General features: G+C 44.3%; 2 protein-coding genes across 5 annotated transcripts in view; both read right to left on the bottom strand.

Annotated features, from left to right (window-relative positions):
- The window catches only part of IL27RA (interleukin 27 receptor subunit alpha), a 93,739-nt gene extending 88,618 nt beyond the window's left edge, over positions 1-5,121 (bottom strand). For 2 of the 4 annotated variants that reach the window (XM_073654349.1, XM_073654346.1), the window contains exon 1: positions 4,587-5,074. The gene's annotated coding sequence lies outside the window, so the exon portion shown is untranslated. Of the gene's footprint in view, positions 1-4,586 lie in introns of all 4 variants that reach the window. The other 2 variants (XM_073654347.1, XM_073654350.1) reach the window with 2 other exon arrangements.
- Positions 5,122-7,591: 2,470 nt separating this feature from the next.
- On the bottom strand, positions 7,592-20,349 carry RLN3 (relaxin 3). The gene is made up of 2 exons (XM_073650966.1): positions 20,096-20,349; positions 7,592-8,088 (listed from the first exon to the last, which is right to left on the bottom strand). Exons 1-2 carry the CDS (start codon positions 20,325-20,327, stop codon positions 7,808-7,810), a joined length of 513 nt encoding a protein of 170 aa, XP_073507067.1. The 5' UTR covers positions 20,328-20,349; the 3' UTR covers positions 7,592-7,807.
- Positions 20,350-20,973: the final 624 nt, after the last annotated feature.

Consider the following 20,973-nt stretch of genomic DNA (forward strand, 5'->3'; position numbering starts at 1 on the left):
TCACACATTCTACCACTTCTTCACACACTTTCTTCACACATTCTACCACTTCTTCTCACCTTCTTCACACATTCTACCACTTCTTCTCACACTTGCCTTCACACATTCTACCACTTCTTCTCACCACTTTCTTCACACATTCTACCACTTCTTCTCACACTTCTTCACACAGTCTACCACTTCTTCACACACTTTCTTCACACATTCTACCACTTCTTCTCACACTTTCTTCACACATTCTACCACTTCTTCTCACACTGTCTTCACACATTCTACCACTTCTTCTCACACTTGTCTTCACACATTCTACCACTTCTTCTCACACTTTCACCCTCCCTACACTCCACCCACAAACTCCACACAACCTCCCTACACCCACCACCTATTACTCCACAATCCTCCCACACCATATCTCCCCTATACTCCACCTCCTCCACACCCCTCCCCCCTCCATACCTCCCCATCTCCCTCTATCTCTCCTATTTCACCATATATCCTCCCTAGCTCTCCTCTATTACTCCTATCTCTCCTCCATTTCCTCCTATACTACTCCATATATCCTCCCTATATCTCCTCCTACTTACTCCATATATCCTCCCTATATCTCTCTCTATACCTCCCTATATCTCCTCCTATTACTCCATATATCCTCCCCTATATCTCCTCCCTATTACTCCATATATCCTCCCTATATCTCCTCCTATTACTCCATATATCCTCCCCTATATCTCCTCCTATTACTCCATATATCCTCCCCTATATATCCTCCTATTACTCCATATATCCTCCTATATATCTCTTACTCCATTATCTCCCCTATCTCCTCCTATCTATCTCCCTATATCTCTCCATATCTCCTATATCCTCTCCTCCAATTACTCCATATATCTTCCCTATATCTCCTCCTATTACTCCATATATCCTCCCTATATCTCCTCCTATTACTCCATATATCCTCCCTATATATCCTCCTATTACTCCATATATCCTCCTATAACTCCTCCTATTACTCCATATATCTTCCCTATATCTCCTCCTATTACTCCATATATCCTCCCTATATCTCCTCCTATTACTCCATATATCCTCCCTATATCTCCTCCTATTACTCCATATATCCTCCTATATCTCCTCCTATTACTCCATATATCCTCCCTATATATCCTCCTATTACTCCATATATCTTCCCTATATCTCCTCCTATTACTCCATATATCCTCCCTATATCTCCTCCTATTACTCCACATATCCTCCCCTATATCTCCTCCTATACTCCGTATATCCTCTCTATATCTTCTCCTATTACTCCCATATATCCTCCTATATCTCCTCCTATTACTCCATATATCCTCCTATATCTTCTCCTATTGCTCCATATATCCTCCTATATCTCCCCCTATTACTCCATATATCCTCCCCTATATATCCTCCTATTACTCCATATATCCTCCCCTATATCTTCTCCTATTACTCCATATATCCTCTCTATATCTCCTCCCATTACCCCCATATATCCTCCCCTATATCTCCTATTACTCCATATATCCTCCCTATATCTCCTATTACTCCATATATCCTCCTATATCTCCTCCTATTACTCCATATATCTTCCCTATATCTCCTCCTATTACTCCATATATCCCCCTATATCTCCTCCTATTACTCCATATATCCTCCTATATCTCCTCATATTACTCCATATATCCTCCCCTATATCTCCTCCTATTACTCCACATATCCTCCCCTATATCTCCTCCTATTACTCCGTATATCCTCTCTATATCTTCTCCTATTACTCCATATATCCTCCTATATCTCTCCATTACTCCATATATCCTCCTATATCTTCTCCTATTGCTCCATATATCCTCCTATATCTCCCCCTATTACTCCATATATCCTCCCCTATATATCCTCCTATTACTCCATATATCCTCCCCTATATCTTCTCCTATTACTCCATATATTCCTCTCTATATCTCCTCCCATTACCCCATATATCCTCCCCTATATCTCCTATTACTCCATATATCCTCCCTATATCTCCTATTACTCCATATATCCTCCTATATCTCCTCCTATTACTCCATATATCCCCCTATATCTCCTCCTATTACTCCATATATCCTCCTATATCTCCTCCTATTACTCCATAAATCCTCATATATCTTCTCCTATTACTCCATATATCCTCCCTATATCTCCTCCTATTACTCCATATATCCCCTTATATCTCCTCCTATTACTCCATATATCCCCCTATACCTCCTCCTATTACTCCATATATCCCCCTATATCTCCTCCTATTACTCCATATATCCCCCTATATCTCCTCCTATTACTCCATATATCCTCCCTATATCTTCTCCTATTACTCCATATATCCTCCTATATCTCCTCCTATTACTCCATATATCCTCCTATATCTTCTCCTATTACTCCATATATCCTTCCTATATCTCCCCCTATTACTCCATATATCCTCCCCTATATATCCTCCTATTACTCCATATATCCTCCCCTTTATCTCCTCCTATTACTCCATATATCCCCCTATATCTCTTCCTATTACTCCATATATCCTCCCTATATCTCCTCCTATTACTCCATATATCCTCCCTATATCTCCTCCTATTCTCCATATATCTTCCCCTATATCTCCTCCTATTACTCCATATATCATCCCTATATCTCCTCCCATTACTCCATATATCCTCCTATATCTCCTCCTATTACTCCATATATCCTCCCCTATATCTCCTCCTATTACTCCATATATCCTCCCTATATCTCCTCCTATTACTCCATATATCCTCCCCTATATCTCCTTCTATTACTCCATATATCCTCCCTATATCTCCTCCTATTACTCCATATATCCTCCCTATATCTCCCCCTATTACTCCATAATCCTCCCCTATATCTCCTTCTATTACTCCATATATCCTCCCTATATCTCCTCCTATTACTCCATATATCCTCCCTATATCTCCTCCTATTACTCCATATATCCTCCCTATATCTCCCCCTATTACTCCATATATCATCCCTATATCTCTTCCTATTACTCCATATATCCCCCTATATCTCCTCCTACTACTCCATATATCCTCCCTATATCTCCTCCTATTACTCCATATATCGTCCCTATATATCCTCCTATTACTCCATATATCCTCCCTTTATCTCCTCCTATTACTCCATATATCCTCCCTATATCTCCTCCTATTACTCCATATATCCCCCTATATCTCCTCCTATTACTCCATATATGCTTCCCTATATCTTCTCCTATTACTCCATATATCCTCCCTATATCTCCTCCCATTACTCCATATATCCTCCCCTATATCTCCTATTACTCCAATATATCCTCCCTATATCTCCTATTACTCCATATATCCTCCTATATCTCCTCCTATTACTCCATATATCCCCCTATATCTCCTCCTATTACTCCATATATCCTCCTATATCTCCTCCTATTACTCCATATATCCTCCTATATTCTCCTATTACTCCATATATCCTCCCTATATCTCCTCCTATTACTCCATATATCCCCTATATCTCCTCCTATTACTCCATATATTCCCCTATACCTCCTCCTATTACTCCATATATCCCCCTATATCTCCTCCTATTACTCCATATATCCCCTATATCTCCTCCTATTACTCCATATATCCTCCCTATATCTTCTCCTATTACTCCATATATCCTCCTATATCTCCTCCTATTACTCCATATATCCTCCTATATCTTCTCCTATTACTCCATATATCCTCCTATATCTCCCCCTATTACTCCATATATCCTCCCCTATATATCCTCCTATTACTCCATATATCCTCCCCTATATCTTCTCCTATTACTCCATATATCCTCCCTATATCTCCTCCCATTACTCCATATATCCTCCCCTATATCTCCTATTACTCCATATATCCTCCCTATATCTCCTATTACTCCATATATCCTCCTATATCTCCTCCTATTACTCCATATATCCTCCCTATATCTCCTCCTATTCTCCATATATCTTCCCCTATATCTCCTCCTATTACTCCATATATCATCCCTATATCTCCTCCCATTACTCCATATATCCTCCCTATATCTCCTCCTATTACTCCATATATCCTCCCCTATATCTCCTCCTATTACTCCATATATCCTCCCTATATCTCCTCCTATTACTCCATATATCCTCCCCTATATCTCCTTCTATTACTCCATATATCCTCCCTATATCTCCTCCTATTACTCCATATATCCTCCGTATATCTCCTCCTATTACTCCATATATCCTCCCCTATATCTCCTCCTATTACTCCATATATCCTCCCATATATCTCCTCCTATTACTCCATATATCCTCCCCTATATCTCCTCCTATTACTCCATATATCCCCTCTATATCTCCTCCCATTACTCCATATATCCCTCCCTATATCTCCTCCTATTACTCCATATATCCTCCGTATATCTCCTATTACTCCATATATCCTCCCCTATATCTCCTCCTATTACTCCATATATCCCCTCTATATCTCCTCCCATTACTCCATGTATCCCCCACGTACCTGTCGTAGGGGACTGTATTGCACATCTTCCTTCTTGCAGTACTTGGGTTACAGACAGTCTTTCCTCTTGCTGTCTTCTGTTTTTCGCTTCCTCTTTCCTTCTCCGTCTTCACCCTGTGTCTGTGGTCAGTGTGTATGAGGTTTCCATATGACCTCTGACCCTGCTGCTGTACCCCTCAGGTCAGGCGCCTCTCTGACAGAGTAAACTTCAGTATGTCTCCTTCCTCCTCTTTCTCAACCTCTGTATGTTAATATTCACGACTCCCACATGTTGGGCTGCACCCTCCTGACTTCCTGCAGCTGTATGATAACACCACATATCATTATCAATGTCACCGTCTGCTTAACCCTATGCTGCCATCTGTAGCCGTCACCCTATCATTGCCCTGCTGGCTGTTTCCCACCTTTTACCTCTTATTGATGCTTGTGGTCTCTTACTTGCTACTTCCAGCCTCACTTACTTCCTCTGAATGTGGTCTCAGCTGTCAGAGATGAGCTCGGAGGCTTTTCACCCCTTCCTTACACATGCACACTTGACTTGTTTTTAATGGAGAGAAGGGAATAAGCTCCTGTCACACATTTCTTCTGGACGCTTCTCACCTATAAGATCAATAGCCGAAGTCTTAAATCTATAGAGCCTTGTTAATATTGGCGGAGTCTCAGTGGCGTAACTTCCAGCTCATGTGCCCCAATGCAAAAGCTCCAACGGGGCTTCAATTATTGCATCTTTAATAATATTGGTCTTTTCATAGGCCAAAAGGACTTTTCGGGCCCCTTCGGCTCCAAGGCCCGGGTGCGATTGCAAACCTTGCACGTATTGTAGTTACACCCCTGTGGAGACTCTTTCTCGGAAATTCAGACCTTGTAGCACTATTCTAGGAGCCACATATAGGAGAAATGGTTGCATGTGTGGCACCCTGCTGTGCACAGGTACCACAGGACCCAGGGTGCATGGACGGACTTCTCCACAAGAGGCCCTCATTACATACAAACACCTCCACCCTTCCACCTCACACCACCAGAGGGAGCCTGTTAGGGATATATAGGGAGGGTGGAGCCAGGCAGCTCAGTTAGTTCAGTGAGAGTAGTCAGACTGAGAGAGAGTCTGAGAGCGTGCTGACGCTGAGAGCAGCGAAGACGCAGCGCGTCTGCTGCTGAGTTCTGAGGGCCCCAAGTGTGGCCGAAGGCAAGAGGAGAAAGGAGTTGCGGGGGCAGAGGAGCATCATAGGCTCACCCCGATATACAAACCGGACACCGGGTCCGCACCTACAGGGTACTTTATACCCAGTAGGGATCACCGGCATTCCAGGAGGACTACAAGTCCCTGGCTGACCTGAAGCTAGACCCATTACAGGACCAGGAACCACAAGGCCTCAGCGTCCAGGAAGAGTGGTTGCCAACCAGAAGGTCCTAGTACCGAGCGACAGGTGAAGGAACAGCACGACACATAAGCTAGGCCCAGTTGCAGGCTGGCCAGGAGCATACAGAGAGGCAGACACGGACCAGGAGGCCTTATACCCGCTCACTGGGGAGAAGTCCTGAAGTGCACCCATCCTACTGAGTACCCTGGACCGTACCTGACATCCGCACCAGTAAAGGTATTAAAGCGAATCCCCTGTCTCTGTCAGTTACTCCTGTTGCGCCATCCCGCCTGCACTACAAGCCCCAGCATCATCACCCACCATCAAACTCCACACTGCCCCTGGGGCCCGCTCCACCTGTGGGGAGCAGAAACACCTCAGCTGCCATCCCATCACTCCCCGGAGGTCTGCAGCAGCGCTGGTAAACCTTACCAGGTACCACAGGTGGCGCCACAAACTATTTACTTTATTTTTATTTTTTATCCAAGTTACAATCCCATATGTGGTTGACCGCCCTGGGCCACGGACCGGGCCAGCCACTCTGACATACTCCCCCCAGCATCCATAGGCCCGGCTGCCGAGTACCCCACAGCCCTGGGGGCATGTCACATGTGTGCGGGGCCCTCACCACTATGGGAGGTATGCTAGCTGAGCCAGGGAAACCATGGGATCGGCTGAACGTCTGCTATGAATGGGGGCTTCCCAACGCTTTCCCAACAGATTTAGTCAAGAGTGAGGATTGGACATGTTGAATTCCAATTTCTGAAGTGTTTGGCATCGGGTTACCCCCTTCTCCCCATTAAATAAAACACTTGTACATTCGACTCCACAGTGGAGAAGATGATGTCGGGGGAGATTGCTGTTGGCTACTTGCTATCGAAGGTATCCTGCATTTCTTCTCAACTGGATTTTTAGCCTGAAATAGCTTTAGTAAAAAAAAAATATTGTCCTCAAGGTGGACAACTGCCTCTCGTCAGGTCCCACCAGCAGTGAGGAGGTGGTTGGGGGTTAAAGATGAATCCACTGACTTCTCTTTATTAGGATATTTAAAATGAACGTCTCTTTCCGGAGACTCGCTGTTTATGCAATTGTGTAATAGTTACGGGAACGACCGGATTGATGATGTCGCTGAGAGAGTCCTTGCCAGAAACCATAGCTCAGGAATCAGAAGGAAAGCAGCCAAGAGACATAACAGGAATTGGAGTCATCGCATTCAGTTCTGCTGTGTGTGGAGTCCAACAAAGAGCAACTTGTATCTCAGCTTCCTAGAAAACATTTTATTGGGGTCATCTGTGGTCACCACAGATTTTAGCTGTGGGGAACACCCTATTAGGTCCCTCAAATAGTAATAATAGATCTCACCCATGGCCACTGATAAGTGTAATATTGTGTCGGCTATGATGATAGCCTCACACTATGTAAAGTTCCAGGCCAAAACTTGTCTTCCTAAAATTAGGGCTGGTATCAGGCACAACAGCACTACCAACCTTGTTGGTTTTGGCGAGGTGGGACCGGTCAGATAATATGGGTTATCAGCAGTACAAACGTTTTTCTGTATGGGAATGAGTGGTCAATGCCAGTAAGGTTGATCAACAGCTGTGCTAAAAGTTCCCCAAGACATAAGTTATTTCATTTAGGCAGTCGGACACTTCTGATTCTTTATTTCTATGGCAAAATAAACCCTAGGTTTTCACAGCGTCATACGTAGTGGGATAATATACAAATAAATAACACACCAGACGGTATATGTCACATATGTGATTGGTCACAGCCCACTAGGGGCTCAGAACAGTACATTGATTGTATGATCTGCCCTCTCTGATCCAGAGATGTCTCCAGGATAGGGGACAATGTTCAATCTTAGCATAGGGAGCTAATCTGACTTTTACTACACCCCCATTTGCAGCATGTATTGGACAAACCCAGTGCTGCTTCCCTTCCTCTCCTTTCCACCGCCCGTACGGGGTCCTCTGGTACTCCATGCCTGCTCCCTGTGGGACCTCTCCAGGTTTGAGGGGATCCATAGTCCAAGATATCATCGTTGTGGGGTCTCAAGTTGGAAGCCCATTCGCTAAATACCTCTTCTTCATCGGAATTGATATCTGTGGGTCCCAGGTTCCCAAAGAGATCTGGGAGGTCACCTGAAAAACCCAAATATTCTGTTATCTTACAAGCATACAAGACATGCAATGTCAGTGTGAAAGATGGCATCTGACCTAAAATCGATTTATGATCAATTCCAAAGTGAGCTAGAGAGTCTTCTTAAAGTTAATATGTACATGCAGATCTAGTTCATGTGGTTTCCTGTGGGTACGATCACTAACTCCCAAACACCAAAAACACGCTTTGGTTAATTGCTGGGCCAGAACAGGTGTAACATGGTGCGTGGCGGTAGCCGTGAGTGAGGTACACTTCTCTTACGCCACGGCACGTTACATGAAGGTGGTGGTCCTAGCTGGGTGTGTGGACTTGTGCTACGGCAGCGCTATACCCTTGCAGGCCCCATGTAACCGATGACTTTGGTTGGCCAAGTCCAGATGTTTAACAGATCAGTGAGTAAGACCACCAGTCAAAAATAAACGTTACTAAACAATAACGTGGAGGGGATTATATACATTAGATAGCGGGTACACAACTAGATGAATGCTTCCTTCACCACACGGAGCATTTTCCACACAGTTTTAATTCTTTTCTCGTTACTTGTTCTTTATCTTCACCATTCCTCTGTACTACACCACAGCCCAGCTCAGTACTACAGTCCAGTTAGCAGGAATCCTTTACTCAACCAACAGTTCTGCGTCTCCTTTCCCTTCTAGGGAACTATATTGCCAGTATGGCTGGTACTTATCTTCTCTGTCTCTGCTGCTCTGGAAGCCCGGGGCACTCTCTTCGCCTCACATATTCTGTCCCGTGTTGGCCCGTTACCTCTCGGTGTTATAAACTCTGGGCCGTACTGCCAGGCGTCCTCTCCCTGGATCCGTCTCCAATTGACCACTCTGTCTTTCGGTCACTTCTCTCCTACTTTCCGCTAGGATCTCACTATCCTCTGTGTCGGTCTCCTGTTACGTTATGACACCCACGTCATGCAGCACTGCTTACATCAGACCTTAGGTCTGCTTTCTGCGCACACTGGGCCCTATCTGATGTTCAGACAGGAAACTCTCTCTTTCTCTTCACCTTTAGCCTCTCCCACTCTGGGCTAGTCCCAAACGTAACTCTAACTCTCCCTACCGTCGGGCAATGCACAATACGCAATATTAACGCACTTAACAATCCACATTACACAATACAACATTACACTTATTCTTCAAGGGGGAACGTGGGAAATAAGTCCATCTCCTTACACAGGGTCTGTGGTGGTCCATCACCTTGTCTTGGTCTCCAACCAAGCCATTAGCCGAGTAAAATCGGCTAATGGCTCATAAATGTCACATTGATTCTAGTTGAGAACTCTTCTGCTACACACAAATATTACCTGACCCTTGTGCACAAGTATCCGGCAGACACATTTGCCGTACATTGGAATGGAAACGTAGTGGTGTTTCCTGCAGTTTTACCACTAAATATTTTCATATTCATTGTAAATGGCTGCACATTTTTCTTAATAAGCAGCAGTTGTACCCACAAACCTGATTGCCAATTGACCAATTTGAAAACTGTTGTTTGACTGTGAAAATGCTTGTGGTCTGCGTGGTTTTGGGCCACATAGAATTGATATCTAGTGGCCACAATGCAAGAACTACAATAAGAAAATCACTTTGTGGAATGTAATGTGTCAAGAAAACGAATTCCCAGCATGTCCTTAAGGTCATCAGTTGTCAGGGCATGCTGAGAGTTGCAGTTTCCCATAGAGGGGAAAGTGAGGAGGACATGCACACTTTTTCAGTATTATCGAAGAGTCAGACAGACGTACAACTCGGACGAGGATCGCAACGCAAGGCTCAGACTGGCCATCGGCTCTCCCAACCCAAGTGTGACAACTGCATAGAAATACAAGTGCTTCTCACTAAATTAGAATATCATCAGAAAGTTAATTTATTTCAGTTCTTCAATACAAAAAGTGAAACTCATTATATAGAGTCATTACACACAGAGTGATCTATTTCAAGTGTTTATTTCTGTTAATGTTGATGATTATGGCTTACAGCCAATGAAAACACAAAAGTCATTATCTCACTAAATTAGAATAATTAACAAAAAAAACACCTGCAAAGGCTTCCTAAGTGTTTAAAATGTCCCTTAGTCTGTTTCAGTAGTCTCCACAATCATGGGGAAGACTGCTGACTTGACAGATGTCCAGAAGGCAGTCATTGACACACTCCACAAGGAGGGTAAGCCACAAAAGGTCATTTCTAAAGAAGCTGGCTGTTCACAGAGTGCTGTATCCAAGCATATTAATGGAAAGTTGAGTGGAAGGAAAAAGTGTGGCAGAAAAAGGTGCACAAGCAACCGGGATAACCGCAGCCTTGAAAGGATTGTTAAGAAAAGGTCATTCAAACATTTGGGGGAGATTCACAAGGAGTGGACTGCTGCTGGAGTCACTGCTTCAAGAGCCACCACACACAGACGTATCCAGCACATGGGCTACAAGTGTCACATTCCCTGTATCAATCCACTCATGACCAATAGACAACGCCAGAAGCGTCTTACCTGGGCCAAGGAGAAAAACACCTGGACTGTTCTCAGGGGTCCAAGGTGTTGTTTTCAGATGAGAGTAAATTTTGCATTTCATTTGGAAATCAAGGTCCCGGAGTCTGGAGGAAGAGTGGAGAGGCCACAATCCAAGCTGCTGGAGGTCTAGTGTGAAGTTTCCACAATCAGTGATGGTTTGGGGGAGCCATGTCATCTGCTGGTGTAGGTCCACTGTGTTTTATCAAGACCAAAGTCAGCGCAGCCATCTACCAGGACATTAGAGCATTTCATGCTTCCCTCTGCCGACAAGCTTTTTGGAGATGGAAATGTCATTCTCCAGCAGGACTTGGCCCCTGTCCACACGGCCAAAAGTACCAATACCTGGTTTACACACAACAGTATCACTGTGCTTGATTGGCAGCAAACTCGCCTGACCTTAACCCCATAGAGAATCTATTATAGAGGATCTATGGGGTATTGTCAAGAGGAAGATGAGAGACCCCAGACCCAACAATGCAGACGAGCTGAAGGCTGCTATCAAAGCCACCTGGGCTTCCATAACACCTCAGCAGGGCCACAGGCTGATCGCCTCCATGCCACATTGCCGCATTGATGCAGTAACTGATGCACAAGGAGCCCGACCAAGTATTGAGGGCATTTACTGACCAGACATTTCAGTAGGACATTTCGGATTTTAAAAACATTTTTCAAGCTGTTGTTATAAAGTATTCTAATTTACTGAGATAATGACTTGTGTTTTCATTGGCTGTAAGCCATAATCATCAACATTAACAGAAATAAACACTTGGAATAGATCACTCTGTGTGTAATGACTCTATATAATAGATCCCTCTGTGTGTAATGACTCTATATAATAGATCCCTCTGTGTGTAATGACTCTATATAATATACGAGTTTCACTTTTTGTATTGAAGAACTGGAATAAATTAACTTTTTGATGATATTCTAATTTAGTGAGAAGCACTTGTACATGCTGTCACGCTCAGGTCAGGAGAGCCGACAACTAGTCCGAGCATTGCGTTGCGATCCTTGTTTGAGTTATACGGATCATGGGCGTACCCACCGTGGGGTGGGGGGGGGCAGGTGCCCCCCCCCCCAGAAACAGCCACGCAAGCCGCACACCAGGGCCGGCGTCAGCACCCAGGCAAATGCCGGGGCCCTGAGCAGGCGGGGGGGCCCCTCACCGTCAGCGCCCGCTCTCCCCCCGCTTGCTCAGGGTCCTTGCACAATACTTACCTCTCCCCGTGCCTCCGCAGCAGCTCCTGCATCCTCCGCGGTTGCTGCACTGTGACGTCTCAGGTCAGAGGGCGCGGTGACGTCTTTACACCGCGCTCTCTCCTGAGCAGTCACAGCGCAGAGCGGGAAGACGCTGGCGCAAGTGAGGAGTCCGGAGCAGAGGCAGCAGGTGAGAAGTGAGGTGAGTATTTAATTTTTTTTTTTATTGTATGGAGGCCTGTGGCAGTATAAGGGAGGGGGGTGAGGTGGGGGTGTGTGACATCCTGCATGGGGCATTATAAGGGGGGGTGACATCCTGCATGGGGCATTATAAGGGGGGTGACATCCTGCATGGGGCATTATAAGGGGGGGTGACATCCTGCATGGGGCATTATAAGGGGGGGTGACATCCTGCATGGGGCATTATAAGAGGGTGTGACATCCTGCATGGGGCATTATAAGGGGGGATGTGACATCCTGCATGGGGCATTATAAGGTGGGGGGGTGACAGCCTGCATGGGGCATTATAAGGGGGGGGTGACATCCTGCATGGGGCAATATAAGGGTGTGTGTGACATCCCGCATGGGGCATTATAAGGGAGGGGTGTGTGTGACATCCTGCATTGTGCATTATAAGGGAGGGGGGATGTGTGACATCCTGCATGGGGCATTATAAGGGAGGAGGTGTGTGTGACATCCTGCATGGGGCAATATAAGGGTGTGTGTGACATCCTGCATGGGGCATTATAAGGGAGGAGGTGTGTGTGACATCCTGCATGGGGCATTATAAGGGAGGGGTGTGTGTGACATCCTGCATTGTGCATTATAAGGGAGGGGGTGTGTGTGACATCTTGCATGGGGCATTATAAGGGAGGGAGGTGTGTGACATCCTGCATGAGGCATTATAAGGAAGGGGGGGTGTCATCCTGCATGGGCCATATAAGGTGGGGTGACATCCTACATGGGGTATTATATGGGGAGGAATAGCCTGCATGGGGCATTATGTGGGGGGAACAGCCTGCGTGGGGCATTATGTGGGGGGAACAGCCTGCGTGGGGCTTTATGTGTGGGGGGGAACAGCCTGCATGAGGCATTATGTGTGGGGAACAGCCTGCATGGAGCGTTATATGGGGGCCAGTATTCTGTATGGAGCGTTATATGGGGGCCAGTATTCTGTATGGAGCGTTATATGGGGGCCAGTATCCTGCATGGAGCGTTATATGGGGGCCAGTATCCTGCATGGAGCGTTATATGGGGGCCAGTATCCTGCATGGAGCGTTATATGGGGGCCAGTATCCTGTATGGAGCGTTATATGGGAGCCAGTATTCTGTATGGAGCGTTATATGGGGGCCAGTATCCTGTATGGAGCGTTATATGGGGACCAGTATCCTGTATGGGGCATTTTATGATGGCCAGTATACTGTGTGGAGCGATTCGCCGGTTTCTGAGCTATTGTGGAATTTACAATAGATATCACTCATGTAATGTAAGAAGTGAAATCTTTGCATTGTACTATATATATATTTCTCTTCGGTATCTGTGACCATGGCTTGCCCCCCCCCCTAGTTTTGATCCTGGCCCATGAAACGGATGTCTGACTCTTCCCTTAGTCTGATGCTGAACTCTATGAGCTGGGAACATGTGCTCAGTGCTCACACAGCGACACGGCCAAATACGGCAGGAATCCTTAAGTAACAGCAAGAAAATACAAGATTATTGGTGGAGAATGGACCCCTGCGACGATGTTGAGAAGACGTGGCCCAGGAATGAAGGATCCTATGTAACCTGCTTCTTCTCTTTTATGCCATTTTGGCCCATATTTCTATAAAATAATACACTGGGTAGTTTGTTAAATAATTGTTAAGATGCTGTACACCTTATCTTTAAATAGTGCATCAAGTGTACTTTACTGCTCACTTACCAGGTGGGATCCTGCAGAGGGGTCCACCAGGGAATTCTCCTTTTCAACTATGGCCCAGTCTATGTCTGAATGGGTGGGGCAATTTTGGACAGTCTTGGATAGCACTATAAAGTACCCAAATAAATTTTCCTCTCCTGGGCTTACCAAGTGTTTTCCAGGAATACAGAAGCCAAATAAAGCTGTTGATGACCTCTGAATGGGACCATAAAGAATATAATCAGCTGTCAAATACAAGCAAACGTAGAAAGTACAATCCAGAGGGACGACTTTGCTGCTTCTGCTGCACCATCACCAGAGATGGAGAGACTGTCAGATATACAGTGAAGGAAAAAATTATCTGATCTCTTGCTGTTATTGTAAGTTTGCCCACTGACAAAGACATGAACAGTCTATAATTTTAAGGGTAGGTTAATTTTAACATTGAGACATAGAATATCCAAAAAAAATCAAGAAAATCACATTGTATAAATTAGATAAATTTATTTGCATTTTGCAGTGAGAAATAAGTATTTGATCCCCTACAAACCATTATGAGTTCTGGCTCCTACAGACCAGTTAGACGCTCCTAATCAACTCGTTACCTGCATTAAAGACAGCTGTCTTACATAGTCACCTGTATAAAAGACTCCTGTCCACATCTCAATCAGTCAGTCAGACTCTAACCTCTACAACATGGGCAAGACCAAAGAGCTTTGTAAGGATGTCAGGGACAAGATCATAGACCTGGACAAAGCTGGAATGGGCTACAAAACCATAAGTAAGACGCTGGGCGAGAAGGAGACAACTGTTGGTGCAATAGTAAGAAAATGGAAGAAATACAAAATGACTGTCAATTGACATCGATCTGGGGCACCATGCAAAATCTCACCTCGTGGGGTATCCTTGATCATGAGGAAGGTGAGAGATCAGCCTAAAACTACACGGGGGGAACTTGTTAATGATCTCAAACCAGCTGGGACCACAGTCACCAAGAAAGCCATTGGTAACACATTACGCCTTAAAGGTTTAAAATCCTGTAGTGCCCGCAAGGTCCCCCTGCTCAAGAAGGCACATGTGCAGGCCAATCTGAAGTTTGCCAATGAACACCTGGTAGAAGGTGCTGTGGTCAGATGAGACAAAAATTAAGCTCTTTGGCATTAACTCAACTCGCCGTGTTTGGAGGAAGAGAAATGCTGCCTATGACCCAAAGAACACCATCCCCACTGTCAAGCATAGAGGTGGAAACATTATGTTTTGGGGGTGTTTCTCGGCTAAGGGCACAGGACTACTTCACTGCATCAATGGGAGAATGATGAAGCCATGTACCGTAAAATCCTGAGTGACAACCTCCTTCCCTCCGCCAGGACATTAAAAATAGGTCGTGGCTGGGTCTTCCAGCAAGACAATGACCCAAAACATACAGCCAAGGCAACAAAGGAGTGTCTCAGAAAGAAGCACATTAAGGTCATGGAGTGGCCTAGCCAGTCTCCAGACCTTAATCCCATAGAAAACTTATGGAGGGAGTTGAAGCTCCGAGTTGCCAAGCGACAGCCTCAAAATCTGAATGATTTAGAGATGATCTGCAAAGAGGAGTGGACCAAAACTCCTCCTGACATGTGCGCAACCCTCATCATCAACTACAAACAATGTCTGACTACTGTGCTTACCAATGAGTGTTTTGCCACCGGGATCAAATGCTTATTTCTCACTGCAAAATGCAAATAAATTTTTCTAATTTATAAATGTGATTTTCTTGATTTTTTTGGATATTCTATCTCTCAATGTTAAAATTAACCTACCCTTAAAATTATAGACTGTTCATGTCTTTGTCAGTGGGCAAATTTACAAAAACACCAAGGGATCAAATAATTTTTTCCTTCACTGTATTTGTTGAGTCCATAACTGTGTAGCTCCTTATTTATTTTACTCACTTGTACAGCACCATTAATTACCACAGTACTTAACAGACAGGCATCATTCATTATCACTGTCCCCATTGGGGCTCATAATCTATATTCCCTATCAGCATGTTTTTGGAGTGTGGACGGAAACCAGAGGAAACCCATGCAAACACGGGGAGAACATATAGACTCCTTGTAGATGTTGTTCTTGGTGGGATTTGAACCCAGGACAGCAAGACAACAATACTAACCATTCAGCCATTGAGCTGCTCATAAAAGCTGCTGTTTTCAATTCTTCCTCTGATTCATGGCTATAGACATCTTTCTGGATGACAGACCGTCATTATTTCTGTTCCATGATGCTAATCGCTAACCTCTAATCACCTCCTTTTTATTTGTGGTGGTTTCCTCTTCATCTAATTCTATCAGGCATCACATGTATTCCTCATTTTATCTCTTCTCCATAAAACATATTATACAAAAGTGTGACTTATGCATAGGGAGCAAAAAAATCATGCCAAGAATAAAAATTTCAGGACTTTTTTCGCCTGTAATGTCCCCCATAATCTGTACAAATCCATTGCAAAAAAAAAATGAAATAATTTCAGTGGGAAAATAAATTAACAAATCTAAAATAATGTGGTTGCATAAGTGTGAACACTTTTAGAACTGGGGATGCTGTGGTGTTCTGAATTATCCAATCACATTTATCCTCATGTTACATAGAAGTCAGTGCACGGCTACCATCATTTACAGGGGTTATGATTAACCCCATGTAAAGTTTTGCTGTTCTAGGAAGATTTTCCTGACATTTTCTTAGTTGCATTTTACAGCAAAAGCGACAACAGCTGACAACACAGCAAAGGGATCTCATAGGTGAAAGTTATCAGTCAGGAGAAGCATTAGGTATATTGTACAATGGAACACTGTGAAGACGTCATCAAGAAGTGGTTTAAATTTGGCACAACAATGACATTGCCTAGAACTGTACGTCCCTCAAAAATTGATGAAAAGACAAGAAGAAAATTTGCCCGGAAGCTGCCAAGAGGTCGACAGCAACATTAAAGAACATTAAAGGGGCTACGTGCCCACTATGCGTTTTTCAAGCATTTTTGCAGTGGAATTTTCGCAGCGAAAATGCTTAAAAAACGCTTGGTAATATGTGCCCCATGGTCCCCAATGATAATCCGCATGTGCTGTGCACATGCTGCGGAAATTTCCGCTGCGGATTATCATTGCGGAAAAATCCGCAGCATGTCCATTAATTTTGCGGAAACGCTGCGTAATTGCCGCCATTGATTTGCATTGAATCGCATAATATTCGCATGACTACATGTGCACAAGCGGATATTAAGCGATTCAATGTGCGGATGGTACCAGGGTCTGGAGAAGAGGAGACCCTCCTCCAGACCCAGGTACCATAGTACCTGTTAAAAAAAGAATTTAAAATAAAAAATAAACATTATACTCACCTTCCGATTGCCCCCGGTCTCCTGTACGATGCGTCCTGGATGCCTGGCGGCTCGCGGTGGTGTAAAAGGACCTTCCATGATGTCATTTAGTCATGTGACAGATCACCCGACCGCTGACGTCGGATGCACCGGAGAGAAGACCGCGGGCCATCAGAAGGTGAGTATAATGTTTATTTTTTTATTTTTTACCATTATTATTCTTTTTTTTTAACTATTAACTTGGTCACACTATATAAATCCATGCCGGTTGCATGGATTTATATAATGTGACCAAGTTGTCAAGCACTTTTCAAAGTGATGCTAAAATCACTTTGAAAAGCGTTTGATAACCCGCATGCAAAAACGCCTGACAGACGCTTCTACCTGGCAGTAAAAACGCATGTAAAATCCGCATGTAAAATCCGCATGTAAAATCCGCATGTAAAATCCGCATGCATTTTTCCTGCCAGGGAGATGCAGAAAAAATCCGCAGCATTTCTGTATCGTGGGCACTTAGCCTAAGAGATCTCCAAATCAAAAAGAATGGCTTCACCAGATGAACATCATAGTTTTGGAATGGCCCAGCCAGAGCCTAGACCTGAACCCAAGGGACAATCTGTGGGTGACCTGCAGGGGGCGCTATCCACAGGAGATGCCCCCGCAGTCTGACAGATGTGGAGCTACTGAAAGGAAGAGCAGGCACATATAGCCAATTCTAGATGTGCCGCGCTGATAGACTCGGACCCTAAAAGACTGAATGCTGTGATAAATTCAAAGGAGACTTCAACAAAGTATTAGTGTAAGGGTGTGCAGATTTATGCAACCATATTATTTAAGTTCTTTATTTTTATTTTCCCATCCAAAAATATTTTTCAATAGATTTGTACAGATTATGAGCGACAAAGGTGAAAAAAGTATGTTTTTTTTTTTTTTACATGACAAAAATCGGGCATCATAATAGGGGCGTGTAGACTTTTTAAAAACACTTTTGTTCTAATCTTGTACATAAGGGATACTTTTCTAGTTGTTAAATTGATGAAATTAGCATATACTATTTATAAAGACTGAATAGAGGCAACTTGAAGTGAGAAGCGGAGGAGTAGTCCCTTTCCCCTTGTTTCTTTGCAGCTCATATACAGTGCATTACTGAGCAGGGATGTCACTGAGCGTAGGGTAAAGCCATGATGGGAGTGACGATCTTTTGCATTGGATCTGCTACTGAAATAAGGCGTATCACCAAGACTTTACTGTCCTGTTAGTTACTTTTGTGGTTTGAGCTCATACAGAGGTGACAACAGAGCGGCCGGCAGGTGGTTTTAACACACAGAAAAGCCGAAGAACTCAATGTGCTGCCGAGGCGTCACTAATAGAACACACAAACAATGTGACATAGATAGAAAGATAAAAAGTATCAGGGGAAAAAAGCAATGAATTGTACAGTTAATTCATCATCCTCATAGAGAATGAATGGAGCGGCAGTGGAGTATGCGTTCTTCTACTGCTCCATGCGAATGGAGATAAAAGTGCCCTGTTCTGCCGATATCTGGGGATGCCAATGGTCAGACCCTCGCCGATCTCTTCTATCACCTATCATAACTTCTTTTCACTGGACAACCCCTTTAAGGCCTAATTGTTCTATTCCCACCTAAATGCTGTCTGTACCCAGGCATAACTCTAATTTGGGTATTATTGTCCTTTAAATTTATCCCCATTTGTAGGTCAAATATCTAACAAATAACTATGACGAATACCAGGCAGTTTGTAGTAAGTCGGGTTAATCATGAACCTAAAAAGTACCTGGCAGCTCTCCTTACTTGTCAGGTTTAGCAAATATACATTTCCCATTAAATATCCTTTTCTTTTCTTACAACTGTGTGTTGTATCACCCCAATTGTTCCCGTGCAAAAGTAATTAAATTACAAAAATTCAATCTCAAAAACACCGGAGCTGCCATTTTTTTGACTGCCGTGCCTCTTCCCCAAAATGTAATCAAAATATCATAAGTACCCAAAGTGTTACCAATAAAAACTACAACTTCACAGACAAAAAAAGACAAGCACTGACATAGCTCCATTGACATTACGGGTCACATAACATGGCGATAAAAATATAAATAAAAAAAAATTATATATATATTTATTTATTTATTATTTATTTATTTGTTGTTTTTTTTTTTAAAAAGTGGCTTCTGGAAGAAGGGGGCAGAAAAAAAATAAAAACAGAAGTGGAAAAATGGAAATTGACCCCATCAGCGGGGGGTTAAGGGGTACCTCATGCAGTCATAAAGGAGAATTGAGACCTTGAATAACCTTTAGGAAAAGGTTGCCTGGGAATACAAAATAAATTCTATGCCATTAGCTTGGAGATCTCTATACTAAAAACCAACGGAGCACAGCACCCCTGCCTGGCAGTAATTGGGGGTCCCAGGTAGGTCTATGTAATATCATTTTCAGAAAACCACTGCACCCCCCATTGCTTATAAAGGGTGATAATAGTCCATGGTGCTTTAGACACGTTTTTTCTTGTCTCCGATGGGGCTCACAACCCAACTTCTTTATCTCAGACATATGTACAAATGTGCTCATGTCGTATAGACCCAAATAAGTTAGCAGTACGTTTTTTTGGGGTATAGGAAGGTACTACAGTAAACCCACCCAGGGAGAATTTACAGGCTTAACGACCAGACTACTCCAAGGATAGGTCATTAATATACGCCTGGACAGCCCCTTTAATACAGATGTTGTCCCAAGTTGGACTTGAACCCAAGACCCCACTGCTGTAACGTAACAGTGCCAACCAGTTAGCCATAGTGATACCCATCATGTAATATTACTGACCCATTATCTAAGGACAGGCTGCAGCTAAGCTAGTGTATCTAAGCAGATCCCATGCTAAGCTGGAGTAACTAAATGTCTTAAGCAAGTTAGTGTCGTCTGATCTGGTGCATCTAAGCTTATCATGGGTGACTCTGTCTCCAAAAACCACAGCGTGCTACATATACTGTTTATAAAGATGTATTTTACCCACCTGTTTGCATGACATCATTTCGTCTCCATCGGGACCCTCCACATGTGAAGATGACCGCCCGTATGAACTCTCGTCCACATAGCTTCACCCCAATTGTTGGCACTCTCACACTGCCATGGGCGCTGCCGTGAAGGGCCAGCAACCACAGAAGTGTCAAGAGAGCTGGCGCCAGTCGCTGCTGCATTGTGCTGGACGGTCCCTGGACGGCAGCAACAGGAATGAATGAGAACATCTTCAGGACTGCTGGTCACCCTCTTATAAGGAGGCGGTGTGGACCTGAGGAAGAGATAAGCACCTTCGTTCTGCGACCCCCTCCCAGACCTGCTCTGAACGTAGAGATAACCTTTCTAAAGCATAATCAACCAGGAATTATTCAGAGCTCGCCAGTAGCAGAAAATCACTCATTTACTACTTGACAAGTCTGCTGGACACCATTACACACTGTTCACCGAAGATTACAAATATTCACTTGTGATGTCACTTATCATTGAAAGAATGACATCATAGGGGCCTACTGGCAAATCTGCCCTGCTGCATCTAATCTGTCCACTCTCAGAAAAACGAGCTGAAATGTAAGCCATTGTGGGCATATGACGCGCCCCTGGGCCTGTGTCGCGCTGCGTTGCGCACGCGGGAGCTTACCCGGAGCCGGATCTCTTGAGGGTTGTAGTCTCGTGGCGGTGATCCGGTCCGTGCCCAGGGAGTCAGACTAAGTGGCGCTGTATTAGCGGTAGATGTTGGACGACTACGCCACCCGTTGAGTACAGCTAAGGAGCTGCTGCTGCAGGGCAGACCGCTGAGGCCGGTGGTAGGATTGTGCAGCGTGATAGTATAACCCCCAACGGGAGGGGTATGGCCTCAGGGCAGCCGACGTGGAT

Source organism: Phyllobates terribilis, unplaced genomic scaffold (assembly GCF_046119375.1).
Source record: "Phyllobates terribilis strain yellow unplaced genomic scaffold, ASM4611937v1 Scaffold_11__3_contigs__length_659146591, whole genome shotgun sequence".
NCBI lineage: Eukaryota > Metazoa > Chordata > Amphibia > Anura > Dendrobatidae > Phyllobates > Phyllobates terribilis.

Bases quoted from the DNA above. Each gene is read 5' to 3' on its own strand.
- RLN3 (XM_073650966.1), bottom strand. From the start codon at position 20,327: ATGTTCTCATTCATTCCTGTTGCTGCCGTCCAGGGACCGTCCAGCACA. The intron at 8,089-20,095 runs GTGGGTAAAATA...TGGGTTTTTCAG, and splicing joins AAATGATGTCATGCAAACAG to GTGACCTCCCAGATCTCTTT.